Raw genomic sequence first — 21206 nt, 5'->3', positions numbered from 1 at the left:
AGTCAGTGGCCCCGTCTCATCTGGCAGCTCTTTGGACCACTAGGCCACAGGCCCAGTTTTTCTTCATGGGGCAGATTTTGCTCGAGTTGGTCCTAGGGGCCAATCCTTGTGTGAGTGGACTCTGGAAGCTGGGCGCTTCCTCATCATTGCTTCCTCTGTTTAAAGCTGCCTCTCCAGAGTATAGCAACTGAATCATGCTAATCCTCCTTGTCTGGCTCCCTCAGGTTCTCTCCTCTTCTCCCCCTACACACGGTGCTCCCACTACACACGGTGCTCCCCCTACACACGGTGCCCCCACTACATGTGTGGTCATGTATCATCATTCTTCTCCCCAACGTTATATGTTGCAGGTTTTGGCTCAGAAGCAGACTGAGGCATCTTACTAGAATCTCTGTCTTCATTCCTTTGGTCCCATTGTTTACTCCAGTAATAACCTTTCCTTAGACTCTAGCCCTAGAAACTTTTGATGAGAATCCCCGAGCCTTGGTCCATCCTGGGGTAGCTCCCACCTCCCATCCTCATGCCTGCCCTCAGGTCTCTACAGATAACCATCACCTAATGCTCGGGATTTTCCTTTCTCTTTTTCCCCTGTCAGAATTTGCATGTTCTGCTTGTCTTTGTGCATTGCATGTGTGGATGGGTCCCAAAGCCAAGTGTAAAGGTGTCAAGCTCTCCAGGTAAACTGGCATGGTGGCTGCTGGGCGTCCCTGTGATCTCTGCCCTGACACTCCCTCTCTGTCCCTTTGTGCTCGTAGGATAGAGAAGACTTATTTCACTGTATAGAAAGGGTTGCTATAGTTAATACAAGGATTCGATTTACAGGCGTCTCCAAAGAGCGTCGTCACTACCTTTTTAAAACCTGCTTCAGTAAAGTCTGCCCTGTGACTCTAGCAGGACGGTCCTGGGTGACCTGTGGGTGGAGCAGAAGCTGGGTTAATAGAGTAGAGGCCTAAGGACTCTTAGACATAATCAGGGCACTTTTGCCATGCTGGCAAATGACAGGTCATATTCTGAGCCACGACAGAGGAGCACACTCAGGCTAGTGGGAGCACTGCATGCTAGGGAAGTCTCCGGAGTGCCTGACTGGGTTAGCCTTGGGGTAGCAGGTATGGTCATCAGACGGGAGCTGCTGCCAAGCCACTTTTCTGAGGGGACAGAGATGAACGCTGCCCTGTGCTCTTCCTCAGGATGACACGGAGCCTTACTTCATCGGGATCTTTTGCTTCGAGGCGGGTATCAAGATCATAGCCCTGGGCTTCGTGTTCCACAAGGGCTCCTACCTTCGGAACGGCTGGAACGTCATGGACTTCGTGGTGGTCCTCACAGGGTAGGTGGGCCAAGGCTGAGTGCACTTGTGTGTGTGTGTGCGTGTGTGTGCTGCCCTGCGGTGGGGCGGAGGTGGCAGAAATGTCCACGTTGAGACCCTGTGCCCTGACTCCGAATGTTCTCCTGGGTAAATGGGATCGCTTCTCCCCACTCAAGGAACATAGGCGTCTGTTTCCATCTGCTCGCTGTAGCTTCTGCTGTGAGGGCCATGTTGGTGACGTGTTTTCCCAAGGGCTCACTCCTAGTAACCTGTCTGGCAGAGCTTGGTCACAGACCCCAAAAGTAAGGTGGCAACTGGGTACTGTGGATGGGGTGATGGGCAGGTGAGGGGCTTCTTTGAGGAAGGCTTTTATCCATCTGTGATCTTGGAGGAACATGTGGGATCTGAGCCACTTCCTGACTGAGGAGCTGGCTGGGGTGTCTCCCGCATAGCTCTGCGCTGTCCCATGGTGTGAGACCGAGTACATGGTCCTGGCAGTGTTCTTGGTTTTAGATTTACTTAATGAGTACTCACTCCTTTTCACTTGTAAATGCGTATGCACAGCACGTGTGCCTGGTGCCCTCAGAGGTCAGACGAGGCCGTGAGGTCCCCTGGAACTGGAGTTACCATATGCATGCTAGGAACTGAGCCAGGGCTCTTGGCTAGAGCAGCAAGTGCTCTTAACCGCTGACCCATCTCTTCAGTCCCTGTGTCCCCAGTGTGTTTAGTCACAATGTATGCCCACTGCTTCCTCACATCAGTACTTCCTTGTAATGACCAAAATAAACCCCCCCCATTGCTCAAGAGCTCAGGAAGCCAGTGTGCGGCCCTTCCCCAAGCCACCTCTGTTGATTTGTCTGTCCAGTGGACACTGTCCATCTTTCTTCTGTTGTTCTACTGGAGGTTGAGGACTGTGGGGCTGCTGTGCTGGGAACAGAGCTGTAGTTGGGATGACGGCTACTTGCATAGAGCCTGTGGCTTCCCCAGAGGCTCCATCCTGTCTAGGGATGGCAATGTCATCTTCCCTTGGGCCTTGTGCCTGGAGACACAATCTTGGAGTGCCCAGATTGGGACGTGGGGAGCTGGCTCACGATAGGTGGGAGGCCTTTTTGAGGTGGTGTGGTTCCATATCTGCTGACCACTGACCTCCTTAGAGGTCTGGTGCTTGTGGGTGTGGGGGAGGGGTTGCGCAGTTGGAGAGCAGGAAAGAGATGACTGGGAAGCCTGGGGCGTCAGCCACATTTTTGAGACCTAAAGGAAATAGGGTACTGACCTCGGGGCTCTTAAATAAGGTGCACAGAGACTTGGGGTCTGCTTTCTGTCTTTGCGCTGTAGCTTTTATGTGAGGACGATGTTTGTAATGCTGAGGTTGGGGCAGAGAAGTTTGTCTCCTAGAACTGTCTGGTATGCCCAGGGAATTTAGTATGTTGGTGATGGTAATCTTTGCACACTTCTGTGCATCGCTCGTTCCAAAGTAGGCGTGTGTTGATATGGCGTTCATGGAAAGCCCTCTGTAGTTTAATGGAGACTGCTTTCCACCGAGGACCTAACTGAAGAGTCACTTGGGGTTGGTGAACAGTGTGGCCCCTGTGGGTTGGGTGTTTCCCACACCCAGGGTTACTACCAGGGGCATCCAGGAGTAACTCGAGCTGTTTACAGCTATCTTCCCTTGAGATCAAGTCCCTGAAGACAAGATGGCATCTTATTTTTCAGAGTGTCCCCTGAGCCTGTGTTAGGACAGGCATCTAGGAGCGTGCAGTGTGTAGTGGCCAAGCTGATGGTATTGAGAGGAGAGGCTGACAAGGGATACTGGACCCTGTTACTCTAATCTTCTACCCAGGTTTAGACTGCCTGGAAATAGGAGGCCAGGAGGGACACCCGAGTTCCCCATGCAGCCCTTGCCTATAGGATCCCTAGATTGTGGGGCTGGAGAGATGGCTCAGTGGTTAAGAGCACTGACTGCTCTTCTGAAGGTCCTGAGTTCAAATCCCAGCAACCAAATGGTGGCTCATAACCATCCGTAATGAACCTACGAGAGGCCTGGGGGCGGGGAACCCACTCCATTGCTGGGTGGTTTCAGGAATGCTGACCTTCCTGTGAATGCGTTAGTGAAGATGCTAGGACCCCAAAAGGAAGGCAGGACTTACTCTGGCCTTGGAGATCTCCCTGTCCACTTTCTGTTTATCTTTGCCTCTTACACAGCAGTTTTCTCGTCTCTTCTCCACCCCCTCCTGCTTCTTTCACTTTCCTGGGTCGCCCATCTCATCTCAACCTCTTGATCCATTTCTCTGCTCTCTGCCCTCTGCCCTCTGCCTTCTGCCCTCTGCCCTCTGTGTTTGCAAGAAAGGTGGCTCTGGTGTCCTGGTTTGAGGCTTCTCCCTTTGCAGTGAATTCCTTGAGAGATAGTTTTGGGGAACCCCACAGGTGGAGGAGTGACGCATGTCTCATGGAGGCCTACATGCAGGAGCTGCTAGGAGCTGCTCTGATGCTCCTGTAGGATACAGACTCACAGGGACCCTCGTGCCTGTGTTTGTGGGAAACCCAGGGAAGAACCTGGTTTCTTCCTACCCTCCTGAGCTGCAGTCCCTACGGCAGGGTATATATGGAGGTGTGGTACTTTCTTGTTACTTTGTTGTTTTAATTAAGCTTTGTTTAATTGGTGCTTAGAAGGCTAGAAGCCCAGAGGGGAAAGGCAGACAGCACCCTGGCCTGTTGCCTAGTGAAGCCAGGCATATCCCCAGTGGCCAGCAGGGGTCTCTCTTCTTCTGAGATGCCTGGGCAAGGATAGGGAGGGGAGGGCGTTGTGCCCATCACCTCCAAGCCCCCAGAGAAGCCAAGGCCGGGTGCCCACTGCTGTCTTCCTTGCTTCAGGTGTCTTGTTATCAGCACCAGTGTATATGGTCAGCTAGCTATGCTGGGCGCTGGCTGCTCTGGGGCAGAGAGGATCTGGTTTTGGGTCCTGTATAGGTCAAAGGGACGCCTTTGGACTCTGGGGATTATGAAAGAAGCTGGAAGCTTCCAGGCATTGAGGGTGGCCTGTGTGATGTAGGCCTGTTCTCAGAGAGTCTGGCCCCTCAGCTAGGACTCCTGCTCCTCCTGGACCAGTCCACGGATTACCACCCAGACCTTTGGTGGTGTAGGACAAGGGACGAAATCTTTTACTATGGGCTCTGCCTTCCTAGCAGGAGAATGGCTTCCTTCCTGGTCCGTCAGCTGATTGGAAGGGCAGGGGCAGGCTTCCATGCCCACCTTCTTTTCCAAGCACACTTCTCTCTGCGTACTGGCATGAGCAGGGCCCAGAATTGCCCTATTGGGAGCCTAGTTGGAAGAGGACAGAGAGAGTCACCATCCCAGCTCAGCCAGAGGCCACCTGCAAGCTGTGGCCCACTGCGGTCCAGCCTGGTCGCCCCGCGCCCATCCACATTATGTGTACCCGTTTGCTGTTCATTTCCTTGAACATTTGATCTTTCTTCTGCCTACACTGTTCATTAATCCATTATCCATTATCAGCCATTCATCACTTACTCAGTGTTTGCCAGATGGTGTGAGCGCAGGGCAGAGCTGCCGAGCCCCTTCCTGTGAGCGGAGCCAAGCATCGTGCCCAGCCTGTTTCTCATCAGTATATGCAATCTCATATCTGGATGGTACCTAGAGATGCTGGAGTCACCACTGGCTCTGAGCCTCCACCCCCCAGACTGTAGCCACAGCAGGTCTGCATCCTGGCTAGGTCACAGTGCTTCTTGGCATGAACCTACTCGACGTGTCCAGGAAGGACTGAATAACCTTGGTCTTGGTGGGAAAGTGGGTAGGGAGTATATAGGACAGGCTTTGTGTAGGCAGCCAGAGAAAGCTTCAGGTTTGGGAGGACGTGAGTGAGCCTCAAGGCTTAAGAGTATAAGCTGCTTGGTGTCTGGGAAGAGCTGTGGCTAATGTCCTGACCAAGAGGATAGCAGACAGTCGACAGGATCCCTAGGGATGGGAGAAGCCATCTTGGACTGCACCCTGGTACCCATAGCTACGGGCTGCCTGGGCAGGGAGGTGATGGAGATCTAGGGGAGCACTTGTGTGCAGTTGGGGATTCAGGAAGAGTATGTTCTGCACCACAAAGCTGATATTGGAGGGGAAGTATGTGATATGGCCTGAAGTGCATCAGGTGTGAGTGAGCCTGCTGGGCGTGGGGGACTTATGGTAGAACCTCTTAAGTATTAAAAATGTTCATCGCTTAGGGTGCTTTATAGCAAAACAGGAGAGATAAATAACATTGATTGATGTGGTCAGGGGGTGGAGGGCCAGAGTGCCTCCGCATTAGGCTGCTTACAGCCTACCTGAACATTGGTGGGAAGGTCCAGGAGAAATTGATGCAGTTGGTGAAGACCAACTGGAGTCTGAATGAAGACATGGCCAGGTCTTCGCTCGGTGCATTGGCGTGTCCAGTGGAAATGAGTGTCTGGGAGCTGAGGCTGGCGTGCTGAGGTGGGCAGATGCTGGCGACTTCACAGACTGATCCCACTGAATTTGGAAGCAAGAGCAGGTGCTAATATGGGCGAGATACAGGGGAGGGATGCAGGGCAGAGCAAAGATGGGGGCGCTGAGAGGGAGAGCTAGTGAGTGAAGCCCTGCACTCCCGTCTGCCCCCCCAGGCCCTCTTCACTATGCCATTTCCTCACATGGTCACATGGTAGGTGTTTGCTGGAGACACCTCTTGCTTTCTCTACAGTTTAGGCCTCTTGGGACACAAGGTGACCGGATAGATTCTTGCCCTTCTGCAGGCCATGTTTGTCTGGATACAAAAACCCAAACTGTCCATTTGCCCTTGGAGAGAGGGAAGCTCTGAGCAGCTGAGTGCAGAGTGCTGTCTGTCTCTGCTGTCAGGAGAGCTTTGAGAGATAGTGTCGGTGAGTGTCAGGGCTGAGGATGTAGAGACAAGGGCCATCTGTGGTCTGGGTGCAGGACAATCAAGTTGGGCTATCACTGGGCACAGGAAGGAAAGCAGACCGTTGAGAGTGAGGGTACTGGGGATAGCCTCAGCCCAGGTAGAGGCTAAAGGGCCGGGCCTCAAAGCATTCGAGAGGCAGACTGAGGAGGCAGAGTGTGCCTCCCGTGTCTTTCAAGCCTGACACCGACTTCTCTAGGCTGCTGTAGTCTCAGAGCTCCCTATGGTGCCCGTCACACTTCTGCCCCGCCCCCACCCCCATCCCCATCCCTATCCCTGCATCCTTTCTTCCAGAATCCCCAGAAAAACCCTGCTATAGCCTTTGGCCTAGAGGACTTAAATCCACGGTAACAAGGACCCCTGCACCTCTGCCGTGGCCTGGCCTGCTCCTGTCCCTTCCCTTATGGCCTATGGAGACTCAAAGAAACATGACTTGGCTCAGGCAGGTGGTTCCCTGGGGAGCATTTCCAACCACAGCGTCTCATTTTACTTCAAATTAAACTGAGATTCCTTTCCAGGACATGTAATTAGAGCTCAGGCTCCTCTCTCTGGGCTCCTGTCCTGTGGGAAGAGGAGTGTGGGCTGCCTCAGGGGGAGGAAAGGTGGGCAGTGAGCTTAGAGGCAGGCATGGCTACCGCAGACTCTGAACTTAGGGCTAAGATGCTGGTGTCTAATAGCCTTTGGGGTGCAAGGATGGAGCCTGATTTGGGAGGTGCTCCTCCTGGGCTGGGAAGGCACGAGGAAGTTAGGCACAGAATAAATGAGCCATCAGGCAAGGAGACAGTGCTTAGGGAATGCTGTGCCTGGCATCGAGTGGACAGGGTACAAGGGACGTGGAGTGACAGTGACAGTGTGTCTAGCAGCCCCACACAGTGGGCTGTTCTCTAGCTTCCCAGTATTCTCAGTATTTCCAGTATGGGGTGGGGGTACGGGATGTCCTCTGGTGCCGGCCAAGTCACCCGACTCCCCCTTTCCTTCCTACGTTCAGGGCTCTGATTATCTGCTGCCCCTAAATGTGGCTGGAGCAGTTAGGGTTAGGAGTTCAGTTTTGAGAGGTAGTCTCTTTAGCTACATGGCGGGAGGGGGGGTTGATCCCTGTCTTTTGAGATCAGGTTTAATGTCCTCCAGTATCTACACGACTTTATTGGAGACTCAGGGGTCCTGTGGCAGGCATCTGAGAACTTGCCAGACCTAGGACATCTGGAAGCCCCCTGTACAGTGAAGCGAGGCCTCTGCTCCTGAGTAGTCCTATGAAGGCTGCCGTGTGAATATGGCACTGGATGAGAGAGTGACATGTGTGTCCACCATTGGTACGCACATCGCAGATGTGCCCTGTCCTGATAGTGGTCTCTCACTGGCCGCATGTCCCTTGGACAGCCCTAGAGCCCTGTGCTGGTTACATAAAGCCCCAGGGATAGCCTGCTCTGACGAGTGGCACCTAGCCTCCCGCCTTGGCACACACCCTGGCAAGTGGGTATTTATAGAGGACCTAGCTCACTCTCTGTTGTCTCCCTTCCCCCCCACCCCCCACTTCTTCCTTTGCTTCAGGACTCTACACGTCTAGATCATGAACACAGGCCTTCTCAGGGACATTCCCCACTGATTGTATTCAGGGGCTCAGGCTCTTCCCTGGTCTTGAGATCCACAGTCCCCCTAGCTGAAGCAGTTATTTCTAGGGTCTAAGAGTCCTTGTGTGTTTCTAGATTAGGGATGACCCCTGGGAAAAATGAGTCCTAAAACCTGCCTTCTGAGAAAGCAGAGCAGGGCCTTCTTGATGGGTGGGGCATGAGCTGGGCTGTGTGCCCTTGAGGCCATACACAGCTCTGCCGCTGTGCAAGGCCCACCTGCGTCTGTGCTAGACCACAGGTGAGTGGTAGGAGGTGCTCCTGAAATCCACTAACCACTGACCTAAGGCAGAGGGTGTCCATGGTCCCCAGTAGCCCAGATGCCTGCCTGACCACACAGTCTAGGAACGAGATGTGCTTCCAGGTTCTTTTTGCTGGCCGACTACCATTGCCCATCTGTGAGAGGGAATTCTAGGCCTTAGGACACATCCCGCCCCTCCCCTGTTCCCCATACCTTCCAAGGCCTCTCAGATTATTCAAAGTGAGACCCAGAAGTCTCTAGGTAGTCAGCATCCAGGGTGGTCACCTGAGAGATTGCGTGTTCTCATCATATCTCCTCACACCTGACCACTGCAGCTTAGAGGTCAGGACCTTCTTGGGAAAGGGGATATGCACTTATAAGGGTATATGCCATGGGTGCCCAGGCTGGCAGGGGACCATGGAATACAAGGAATTGTATTGGGACACAGAATGGACCCAGGGTGCTGGAAACTTCACTGTGTACTATGATCTGGGCCTATAGCATCCAGCAAGGGCCTGACACAAGGCCAGCAGGTGTCAGATGGAGGAGTACCTTATTCTGGGGTCCTTAGACCCTTTCACAAACTGGACCAGTATAGGCCTGATCAGGATTTTGAGATGGGCTCTAAACTAGTTGTCACCATTTAGGAGGGAAGGGCCTTGTGAAGCCCCATGTTTCCATCTTGAATAGACCTCCCAGTTCTGCCTGGTGGTCTCTGCCTTTCGAATTCACTACCATTGCCCTGTTCTGGTTGACATTTCCTTGATAGGCTCAGGCATGGGTGCTGCAGCACCGGAGCCCTGGTGTACTGTGCTGTGTCCGGGCCAGTGATATAACCTGTGGCAGCTGGAGCTGCATCCTGTGGCCACACTCCCACAGATGTCACACCCGCTCCCGCCAGTGAAGGTGGCACTTGTGAGCAAAGTATAGTGAACTCACCAGCTCCACTCCTTTCTGCTCGACATCCCTCTTCACACTGGAACCCAGGGCTGTGATTCACACTGAGGGGAGAACGATTGTTAATGGCCTCTCTCTGTTACTAGGCTTGGAGCGAGTCCCTGGACGGAGCAGGGTGGCAGGCGGCCTGCCTCCTCAGCCTGGATTCCCAGTTCCTGGGCTTCCATCCCTGCTGCTGTAGAAAGAGGCATCACCTGGTTTTCTGTTTTGCAGTATAGCCAGCCAGAGTCCCTGCAGGTGACATGGCTGCTCCTGTGGTCAACTTGTGACTCACTCTCTGCCTGCTCTCAACTCTCTCATTGCTGTCACACCAAAGCCAGTAGGCCGGGCTAGAGTTCATTCTGGAATCCACGTCCACTGCCACAGAGACCATCTCGGGGTTTCTCAGAGCCTAGACACCCTTTGGGAAGGATCATGGGCCCCTGGCTGGCTGAGGAGGCACTGCTGGAGTCCATGTGGAATGGGCTTGTGTTATATCACCACCTCCTCTTCCCCAGTGCTGGCTGCAGTCCCAACTCTCACATTCACTGTGCGACCAGGGCCATGTTCGTGCGTGCGTGCGTGCGTGCATGCGTGTGTGTGTGTGTGTGTGTGTGTGTGTGTGTGTGTGTACGCGCGCACGTGCATGCATGCATAGCATGTATGACACAGCCGCACGTAGGCTGGGCAGCTTTGCCTCAGCTGCACTCTTGCTTTTTCTGGAGGGTGGAAGTGGATACAGCTCTAGGCCCAGGGACTTTGTGACCCTCTGGTATCCTGGGCTAGCCTGATCTAGTGCCTTGAGACGCTAGGTAAGCACTGTGAAGTGCTCTATTAGCCCCTGTTCCAGGCCTCTCCTGACGCATGTCTTGCATTTCCCTCCTTTTAGCCACTGAACCCAGAAGAGGCTGAGGATGGGAAGAGGGAAGGTCCTCGGGGTGTGTGGTCTGCGGTAGTGTGTTGTCTAAGGTGTAGTCCCTGGATCCATTTTTCCTCAGCATCTGGTCTCAGACCCTAGCTCAGGAAGTCATGTTGCTCCCTGGGTGGGTAGGAGGCCCGAGCTGGCTTCCTTTTCTGCTTACAGCCCTAATCAGTGTGAAGGAGGTGGTTGGCTCTTGCCCACAGATGGGCAGACAGGAGGAGCCAGATGTTTTAACTGGGAGTGGTTGACATGTGAGTTTCCACAGACTCACCAGACTTACACTGGTACACACTGGTAGGATTGGAGCTGGAAGTGCAAAGGCTGTGGCCCTGTGGACCAGTGAGATCAACTGGGCTGGGTACTGGGAACTCCAGAGAGTAACACCACCTTTTAAAAAAGGGTAAGGTTTTAATTCTGAGCTAACTGTGTATGTGTGTGTGTATATATATATATGTATGTGTGTGTGTGTGTATGTGTGTATGTATATGGTATATATGTGTATATATAGTTTCTATATGCATATATACATATATATGTGTGTATATATACATAATAATACTTATTCATGATAAGTAGTATGGAGGGAGCATTGTATCCTTACCTAGCATTCCCCAGTGACAACACCTCACAAATACAATACAGCAGCACAGGTAAGATGCTGAGTTTCCTATTCCTCATGGTATCCTTTCATAGTCCTGAAGACTTATCACCCCCTCACCCCACCCCCGTGTCCAGCAACCACTAATACTCCCTGTAGTTCTGTGATTTTGTTGTTTCAAGAATATTCCATGAGTGGTATACGCCTTCAGGGCCTCTTCTTCTCCACTGAGCACCATCTTTTGCAGATGATGTGACAATGACCATTTGCTTCTTTTCTTGCTAAATTCAGGCTCAAAGATGTCCTGGTCTGCTTCTAAGCAACTACAATGAAGCACATTTTGCAATAAAGCAGGTCAGGACTTGTTACTGCCGTAATGCACATAAAAGATAAACATTGTATCTACTGTATTAAGTGCACTGCTTGCTTAAATCATTGAGCCATTTTGTTGAGATCTTTTTGTTGGTGGCCACTGAGGAAGAAAGTGGTGCCTGGGGGTTTCCTAAGACAACAGTGAAGTTGGCCTTACGATAACTCTTCTTTTCACGTTTCTCCAGTCTGCAGTGCTGTTTGACAGCATGCTGAATGAGAGCGTGGTGGGCCTTCTTTTAGAACTGAGGTTGGTCCTCTGTGCTGCTGCTGCTGCTCTATCAACAAATTCCTGTGATGCTGTGGAGGGCAAACCATCTGTTGTCAGCGGTGTCACTGTTTCACCAGGAGCAGGGCATGGCCCCAGGTCACAACTCACACCTTAGGACATGATTTGTACATCCATTTGTCAGAAGCAGCTTGGTATCTGTTGAGGTTCCATCAGGACGTGACAGTGATCCAGAGTCTTCAGGCCCCATTTCTAACTCTGGGTCTCTTGCTAGCGCCTCTGCTACAGTCTTTAGACCCCGTGTGCCCCTCCCCCATGAAGGTTAACATCTTTCAGCCTGTGTGTGTATATGTGCGCGAGTGTGTGAGTGTGTGTGTGTGTGTGTGTTTCAATAGACCCACCCCAAGTTACTAATGTTCCTGCCACTTATAAGATGCAGTGAGTCCCCAGAAGTCTTAATGTCTGTTTCCCCAGATTTATTAGAAGAGTATCTATGGTGGAATAATTACTTAATTTGTGAGTTACAGAATGGCTGTTGTGATAGCAGGTTGGGAAACAGTATTCATCTTATTTAAGATCTACATCACAGCTCTAGCTACCAAGTGTGTTGTCAGTGGATGTAATATTTAACCCAATCTTTGTCTCTGAGCAGTGAGCCTCATCAGCGACCCTCTGGTCAGTAAAGCATCCTGTGGACAGGTGTGGTCAGTCCAGCTCTGTTTCCCTGAGCAGACCTAGTATAAGTTGTAAGGCCCAAGGATTTTAGAATGGCCAATAAGCAGAGGTTTCAACTTCCACTTCCGTCTGGTCAGTTCCCTGAGGTGTCAGCTGCCTCCTTTATGACAAAGTCAGTCTTCAGTGGCTTCATCTGCCTAGGAAGCTACTGGTGCAATAACACAGATTTTTTTAATTATATATTTTTATTTTCTTATTCTTTGTTTACATTCCAAATGATTTCCCCTTTCCCAGTCCCCCCCTCCCCATATGTCCCATAAATCTTCTCTCCACTCATTCTCCAATCATCTCTCAGATGTTTTAGAGAAGCCAGCTCAATCAGTTACCTCAGCGGGACCTCCCTCAGCCCAGACCTCCTGGGTTGCTTGCTTTTGTGGTTTCAACAGCACCCGCTGCTTCTACTTGTGTTGTGTCAGAGCCTTGGGCTCTGGGAGAGGATGGACTCTGCTCTGAGTTAGTGTTAGCTTAAGCAGCTCTGGTGGCTGGTTGATTTCTATAGACCTCCAGCACTTAGTCCTTCTCGGCACGGCTTTTCCTTACATGCATGGTCATTGGATTGCCAGAACTTTCTTTTGATTTACAGCTTGGCTGTCTGGAGTGAGAGCCCTTTTAGCCCGTCTCAGCCTCTGGCTACTTTCCTCACTAAGCTTCACCCTAATTTCCAGCTGAAGGCACAATTCTTCTCTTCTCTTGAACACTCTGAGGTCATTGTAGGGTCACTGTTAATTTTAATATTGCTGTGTCTCGGGTTAGACAGGCCCAAGGAGAGAGGCAAGATGGGGAATTTGCTGAGTAGTGATCAAGTTATAACACTTCTTAAGTTCCTTGTCCTGTGTATGTCTTACTGTGAATGTTGCTCCCAACCATGCATGGTAAATGTGTCAGAGATCGATCAGCTCACAAATATGGGGCTGCGTCCTTCGGGCTGGGCAGTGCTTTGGTTATTTTGATACATGCTGTGTGTGGTGACTTACCTGAGGCCTTCAAAGGAGAGCTCAGTTGGTCCTGTCCCTTGTGAGGCTCAGAGGGAGGCTTGCAGGGTGCCTTTCCATGCCCTCTGCTGTTCACATTATAGCTGTCCATCCGTTGCTGAGGGCGGGTCCTGATGCTGTAGCCACCTCTGCGTTCCCACACTCCTGTAGGTAACCCCAGTAAACTTAGCACTCGTCAGGCTAGACTTATAAGCATCTTTTCTTTGGTTTGTTGGTGCCCTGTCTGGGGTGAATAGATGCTTTTATATTTTCCCATTAAAATCATGCAACACAGGTCACCATAGCAAATTACTAAGAATGTCTGGAATACTGCAGTGTTACTAAGTGTGGCAAAAGACAAAAGCAAGAAAGTGTTGTTGAAGTGGCTCAGCACACTTGATGTACATGGTTTATAAAGACAGTGTGAGGTGCAGTAAAGTGCAAGTCAGGGGGTGCCAGTTTATCTAACCATCTCCCTCTGTGAAGTTTCCATGCATCTTCAAATACAGTTTGTGTGTGTGTGTATGTACCTGTGTGTGTGTGTGTGTGTGTGTGTGTATGTACCTGTGTGTGTGTCTGTGTCTGTTTGTCTCCCTGTGTCTGTGCATCTCTGTGTGTGTTTCTGAGTGTGCGTGTCTCTGTGTGTGTAGTTAATGAGTATAGCAACCAGGCTATATTATGGACCCATGTTTTGGATCTCCGTCTCTGCTGGCATTTGGGGTTGTCCTTATTTTCATTTATCTGTCCTCACAGGCAGTAGATTGCCTGTGATTTGTTGAGATTATGCTTTCTGATGACGTGACAATGGACATTTGGGATCATCAAACACCCAGACCTGAGCTGAGGGTGTAGCTCGGAGATAGAGTATTCCCTATCTTGTATGAGACCCTGAGTTCAATGGCTGTTTTAATAAATAGACAAAAATCAGGAGACTATACAGAGACTTAGTTCATGGGCTATGACTCAGCAGCTGGCAAAACATTGGAACCTTTATTTTGTTATTAGTTTTTCTTTCAAAAAATTTTAAATACTGTATGTATGTATGTATGTATGTATATGTGTGTGTATGTATGTACATTTGTGTGTATGTGTGTACATGTGTATGTACGTGTTTATGCATGTACATATACAGGTGTGCTCATGCCATGGCAGGTAGCCTATAGAAGTTGGTTTTCTCCACCACGTGAGTCCTGGGGATTGAACCTGCCACCAGGGTTGGCAGCAAGAGCCATCTCACGGGAACTCCATCTCTTACAAAACTGTGGGGTTTGCTCAAAGGAGAGCTCAGTTAAAAAATTTGGAAAATTTTGTTTTCTAGAAGGCACTACAGAAAAATGACAGTTCTCTATATGTTCAGTTGAATTCTGGAGTGAATCCATCGCTAATACTGGAAATGTATTCTTTTGTTTTTGTTTTTGTTTTTGGTTTTTTTGGAGACAGGGTTTCTCTCTGTGGTCCTGGCTGTCCTGAAACTCACTCTATAGACCAGGCTGGCCTTGAACTCAGAAATCTGCCTGCTTTTGCCTCCAAGTGCTGGGACTAAAGGCTTGTGCCACCACCGCCTGGCTGAAATTTATTCTTTTGAGGAGTTCACAAAATTCAAGATTCAGTTGTCATGGGCGATATCTGTTTCGTGCTGGGTGAGGTGCTGCAGCTGTGGGTTTGCTCTGAAGTCTCATGGGTGGAGTCTGCTCAACCCTTCTTACCTTCTGTTTTGTTTGCCACTGTTGCCAGAGGTTCCATTTTACTAATCTCTTCGAAGAGTCAACTCTAATTTTCTTCTCATAATTTTTGAAAACCTGTTCTGCTCTCACGTTGTTTCCTTCAATCTGTTTTCTTTAAGTTTCTTTTACTATTTTCTCAGTCTTTGCAGTCTGTCAAAGACTAGCGACTTGAGATGGTTTACCCTTCTCAATGTATGTATTTATGTTTTCTGGGCTGTACGTTTGCTGGTCTGCGCTGCCTTTTAATGTACTGTCAGTTTAACTCAGTTCTGTCTGCATGTTACTGAGTTTGCCTTGGGTTCCTACTGGGACTCAGACGTTTCTCAGAGGTGTGCCTGGTTTCCAAGTGCGTGGAGATTTTCCAGAATCTTGTCATTTCCACTTTGATTCTATTGTGGTCTGAGAGCACATCAGTCCAATTTCAGTTTTAAAACTGTGTTAAGATTTCTTTTGGACAAATTTGCTTTATGTTGTTTTATGCTCCTGTAGACTCTCGGAAAGACTGTCTATAATGCCATGTAGAACGTGCCTTAACACTTTCATTAGCTGTATTATTCCAGAAAATATTGTTTTCTCTTTGCCCTTTTAATTGTTTAGAAAGTAGCACTGAAGGTTTTAATTCTCACGTGAAGTTTGTAGATCTCTTTTCCAGCTTACTGTTTTTCTGTTTTATTCATACCATATCTACTTGGTATAACACTGGTATAGTAGGATTTAAATCAGCTATCTGATTTTTTTCTTGTTTAACCAAACTGTATTTTCTGCCTTTATTGTATTACTTAAACATATTTTAGGGTTCTATTCTGATTTATCTACAGTATCTTTTAAAGTTTTTCTGTATTTAAAATTTTTTGTGTGTGTGAGTATTTTGCCTGCTTGTGTGTCTGTGCAGTGTGTGTGTGCAGTGCCTGCAGAATCTAGAATAGGGTGTCAGATTCCCTGGAACTAGAGTTACAGACAGTCATGAGCTGCCAGGCGGTGCTGGGAGTCAAACAGAGCGATCTGGTGGAAGAACGCCCAGTGATCTGACCGTGGAACCATCTTTCCAGCCCCCACACTTTTTTTTTTGACCGTGTTTTCTTTTTGAGATAGGATTTCTCTATGCAGACCAGGATGTCCTGGAACTCACTCTGTAGACCAGGTTGTCCTGAAACTTGGAGATGGGCCTGCCTCTGCCTCCCAAGTGCTGGGATTAATGTCATGTGCCACCACACCTGGTTCTTCAGTTTTTATAGTTTTATAATTTTTATAGTTTATACAGTTTTGTAGTGGTTTCTTAAAGCGGTGCATTTATGGATGCAGAACTTACCCCAGTCTCCTGAGGGCATTTTACTAGTTTACAGGAGGAGAAACTCTATAATTGCTTTAAGTACTTCTTCTGTATATATTTAGAACTACACGGAAGCTGACTTTTCTCCAGCTATCAACTAGATTTCTCAGAATTCAAAGGGAGAAGGAAACTTACTTTTTGCTCATCAGAGAGCGTCCTGATTTCCCTGTAGTCCTGAAGGGATTTTCTCAGCTGACAGTTTTCTTTCAGTTTCTTTTCTTTTTTTTAAAAAAGAATTATTTATTTTATGTACGTGAGTACATTGTAGCTGTACTGAGGGTTGTGAGCCTTCATGTGGTTGCTGGGAATTGAATTTATGACCTCTGCTCACTCCAGTCAGCCCCGCTCCTTCAGGTCTGCCCAGCTCCCACTGTCCCAAAGATTTATTTATTTATTGTATGTAAGTACACTGTAGCTGTCTTCAGACACACTAGAAGAGGGCACCAGATCTCATTACAGATGGTTGTGAGCCACCATGTGGTTCCTGGGATTTGAACTCAGGACCTTTGGAAGAGTAGTCAGTGCTCTTAACCGCTGAGCCATCTCTCCAGGCTCTCCTTCTTTCAGTTTCTAAACTGTGCGGTTCCTGCTGTCCTGTGTGGTTTGTGGTGCGAGACTTGTAAGTTGCTTTCCACCATTGTCAGGGTGTGTGTCTGTCTACCTTAAGATTTTTGTTGCCAGGCGTGGTGGCACACACCTTTAATCCCAGCACTTGGGAGGCAGAGGCAGGTGGATTTCTGAGGCCAGGCTGGTCTACAGAGTGAGTTTCAGGACAGCCAGGGCTACACAGAGAAACCCTGTCTCAAAATTGTTCTTTGACTTACAGGAGGGTTACTGTGCTGAGTCTTGCTTGGGCATTCTGTGAGTTGGTCCTGTTTAGAGTTTATTCAGCATCTTCACTCTGCTGGTTTATATGCTTTTCATATTTTTTCAGATATTATGTCTTTGAGTAGTTTTAGCTTGTTAAGCCTGAGAATCACAAGACCAGTTCCACAATTTTTTGAGCCAATTTTGAAACAAGTTTGAATTAAATACTGGCCAGGATATGGGGTCTGGTCGGGACCATTCTGGGGTCCCAGCAAGTGGTGACCAGTCATGCTTTGCAGTGGCTTGAAGGGCCACCATATTTCCCAACAGGTCCAATCAGGGACAAGGGCGCATCCTGACATATTTCCTGTTCACATTCCTCCTGCCTACATGTGGTCAAGCACACGCTTGCAGTGTATTTAGGTCAAATGAACTTGTTTAGGGAGTGAAACCACTCGACTTGTTATCTGCCTTAAACAACAGCCTCCAGCATTTCAGGGAGAATTTGTCCTTAGGCACGAGGCTTACAGGTTAGAGGCATTTTTGCTTCATAGATCTTTTAGCACAATAGTTAAAACTTAAAACATCTCTCAGCCACCATTGGACTGAGCACGAGGTCCCAATGGAGGAGCTAGAGAATGGGCCCAAGGAGCGGTCAGCCCCATAGGAGGAACTACAATACGAACCACCCAGTACCCCCAGAGCTCCCAGGGACTAAACCACCAACCAAAGAGCACACATGGAGGGACCCATGGCTCCAGCTGCATATGTAGCACAGGATGGCTTTGTTGGACATCAAAGGGAGGAGAGGCCCTTGGTCCTGAGAAAGTATAGGGGAATGCCAGGTCAGGGAAGCGGGAGTGGGCGGGTTGGTGAGCAGCGGGAGGGGAGAAGGGGATAGGGTGTTTTTGGAGGGGAAAGCAGATAGGGGATAACATTTGAAATGTAAATAAAGAAAATTTCTAATAAAAAACCCTTAAAACATTAAAAACTTAAAATATTCCTACCTTGAGTCGTATCCTGAGTCAAATACTTGACTCTGAGATGGGAACCTGTTTATATTGGGCTCTTTTTTTTTTTTTTTTAATTTTTTTTGTTTTTGTTTTTTGGATTTGGTTTTTTCAAGCCAGGGTTTCTCTGTGTAGCCCCGGCTGTCCTGGAACTCACTCTGTAGACCAGGCTGGCCTCGAACTCAGAAATCCGCCTGCCTCTGCCTCCCAGAGTGCTGGGATTACAGGCGTGCATCACCACCACCCGGCTTTATATTGGGCTCTAATAACTATTAGCTTACGGTACACAGACAGGAATTATCCTCTAGTTGAAGTATTGACGATGCAAGAGCCAGCAGTAATTAGCAGAAGCAGGAGCATGGGCAGCCCACAGTTAGTCACCTGTTGATGGGCATCCTTTCAGGGTCTGTTCTCCATTCTACCCAGATCTCCCGGGCTTGTCGGGGAGCCTGGGCTTGTGCTACAGGAAAGGCAGGGAGCCCTGGGTCTGCTCTTCTTGTCTTCCTGGAGTGGGGATGGGTATGGAGGCTGGGAGAAAGCCCAAGCATCTTTGGATGAGACTCAGAAAGTCTGTTTCTATGGAAACCAACAGCAGCTTCTTTGGCAACACCAGCACCTGGACAGTGAATGACAAAGCAGTCCTGGGAATGGTGCCTCTGCTGCTGCCTGCTGCTACGGAGCAGTGGTATGTGATATAGGCTGCCTTTCCCAAGGAGAGTGCCCTGGGCTGTGGAGGAGGTGGCAAGGACACACGGGTGTTTGATCCTGTCACTAAGTACTGATACGGCTGGGCACATCCGAGTAGTGTCTCATGGGAGTCTCAGCACAGATGTGACGCTTCTCTATGACCTCTGTGTCAGGGATAAAGGACGATATGCAGATAGTCTGAGCAAGTAGATAGACCAAGTGTCTGTGACTCAAATTGCTGCCCCTAGACCTTTTGGTTACAGGAACCTACATCTTTAAGTTCCTCTAGGCATGACTTGCTGAGCCTAGAATGTGAATTGGGTGAAAGTGGAGAGGTATCCTTAGCTGTCTAGCCTAGTGGATGAACCTCTGGTCTTAGCCCTTATCAGGGACAGATTCTTCTTAAATTTCTATTGCAGGAGTGGTGGCCCATGAGAGATGATGTTGCTAAGTGTCAGAGGGCTGCCCGTAGCAATGTTGGGATAGCATAGTCCTGCTGTCAGGTCCTGACAGCTGGAGATACAGTTAACCCTTGCTGAGGCTTTATGTAATGGGAGCTTCAAGGCGGAGTTGCTAGCTCTGCTCATGCTGGCAAGACTGTTCTGAGAGACAGTATTGGAGCTCAGTGAGTCTTGCATGTGCTCTATAAGCAGAGACTGTGTGCAGACTCCGTGATGTCCTCATGGTTTTTGATGACTGTCTCCAGATAGCTCCAAAAGTCTGTACATAGGCTTGGGATGACTGGGTGCCGTGAGCTTTCTGTCACCCCCATGCTTAGTACAAGTGCCCCGAGGAGCCAGTGTCCGGGGATGGGACAGAAAGAAGCAGAGAGGGTGTGTAGGTGCTGGCCAAGGTGTCCCTTGGTGTATGAGGCCTGAGGACATCAGTTTTCAGTCACCTCTGGCATTCCCGCTGGTATGGCTGGGCTCAATGGACAAGAGCTGCAGATCTTGAGAGCAGCTAGCTTGGGGCCCTCATGCTGCTGCTGACTGGTGCTGGTCAGTCAACTGCTTTGCCAACTCAGGATCTGTGGGTTTGTGGTCCTGGACATCCAGCTGGGACTGGAGACTGGAGGTTAGCCTGTCCCTCCTCCATGCTTCTGTTCCTGGAAGGGCTTCCCACTGTGGGTGCTATAGTTCACCAGGGAAATGATGTCGTGTCTGCATGTTAGCACTGTGTGTCCCTGTGTCCATGAGTGTAGCCCTGTGTTTCCATGCCCTTGGCATGCCTCTGTGTCTTGCTGTAGCTGCATAGACAGAGATGTTATGGTATGGAAATGATTGCCTACAGTTGAACACTGTTTGGGTGTATGCTAAGGTTTTGAGTCCTTGTATGTTTCATAAATGAGGTAAAAATTTGCATTTAACTTTTCCTTTTTTTTTTTTAACATTGAAGTTTATTGATGCAAACATCCTACCACCTTCATTTCTGAAGTGTGCAGCCACTGCTACTTGTGTGCATGGAGCTGTAGGCCATGGTCTAATTGTAGAACATTTACATCACCCCTGAATAAGCTTTGTGTCCCCCAGCGGGCCTCACGGTGTCCCACCCAACTTGGTGGCACTGCTGTAAATGCCAGTCTGCCTGTTTTTGTTATTTCTATAAAAAAATCACAAGAAGGGACCTTCGTATGCAATGGCATCCTTTCAGGACGGTGGGGACATCATTTTGTACGTGAGTCAGCCTGTAGCATTGGGTCCCACCCACACTTGCAGAGCCTCCTGTGGTCTGTAATGACCACTCTGTGGTCTGAATTGGGTCATGACTTGTGGGCCGCTGAAGATCAGCTTTGGCACTGACACTTCCTAACTCTAGGTTGTTTTGATGGTACAGGTTCCCAGAGCGTGTAAACAAGTGTGTGAAGATCAGAGCACCAACATTTTGCTAGGCTCTTGCCAAGTGGGCTGAGTTCATTTATGTCCACACCAGTTGTTAATTTTCCTGTCTCTGTTAGCTGCCACTCAACCTTCTGTTTCCAAGTTCTTGTTAACTCATTCTTTGTGAGTCTGCACACCATTACTATGTAGCTTTTGGTATAAATAAGATACTAAATACAAACAAAAATAATTATTTTAAAATGCTAATTCCAAGGAGTGGTGATGCAAGCCTGTAAGGGAGCCCCTGGAAAAGTGGAGGTCGGGTGTTAAAATTCACAGTCCTTTGTTTGTCTTTATTGTGTTTCTTTCTGCCTATGTCTCTGTCTGCCTGTCTCCTCCGCCCCTGCCCCCCTCCCGTGTGTGTGTATGTGTGTGTGTGTGCGCGCGCGCGCATGTGCGTGCCTGTACAGTGTGAACTTATGGATGTTACAGGATAGCTTGCGGGGAATCAGGTCTCTTATTCCACCATTGAGTCCTGAATGTGCAACTCAGATTCTGGGTCTCAGGTTTGGCAGTGCCTGTTCTCCTGGCCCCCATGTCTTGTAAATTAGCTTCACAGTGCAGTTGCCTGTGTTATGATAATTTTTCTTCATCACAGCTCAAGTAGTACCACAGAAGGATTGATTTTTTTCATTTTTGTATTAGTCAGGATCCTCTGTGGCAGTGGTTCTCAACCTTTCTAATGCTGTGACCCTTTAATACAGTTCCTCATGTGGTGACCCCCAACCATAAAATGGCTTTGTTGCTACTTCATAATTTTGCTACTGTTATGAATCATAATGTAAGTATCTGATATACAGGCTATCTAATATATGACCCCTATGGGGGTCATGACCCATAGGTTGAGAACCACTGTTCAGAGGCACTGAAGTGATGGGATGAATCTATACGTAGAGAGGAAGGAGT

The 21206-nt window shown here is 49.1% G+C and overlaps 1 protein-coding gene across 1 annotated transcript in view; it reads left to right on the top strand.

Annotated features, from left to right (window-relative positions):
* Window positions 1-21206, top strand: part of Cacna1b (calcium voltage-gated channel subunit alpha1 B) — a 166376-nt gene that overhangs the window by 3472 nt on the left and 141698 nt on the right. Inside the window, exon 3 of the mRNA XM_052181770.1 lies at window positions 1188-1327. Coding sequence (XP_052037730.1) covers window positions 1188-1327 — 140 coding nt within the window. The remainder of the gene's footprint in view (window positions 1-1187; window positions 1328-21206) is intronic.

The sequence above is a fragment of the Apodemus sylvaticus genome, chromosome 5 (assembly GCF_947179515.1).
Source record: "Apodemus sylvaticus chromosome 5, mApoSyl1.1, whole genome shotgun sequence".
NCBI classification, from domain to species: Eukaryota; Metazoa; Chordata; class Mammalia; order Rodentia; family Muridae; genus Apodemus; species Apodemus sylvaticus.
Note: the sequence above shows the minus strand (reverse complement) of the source record. Positions and strands in the feature narration are given on the sequence as shown.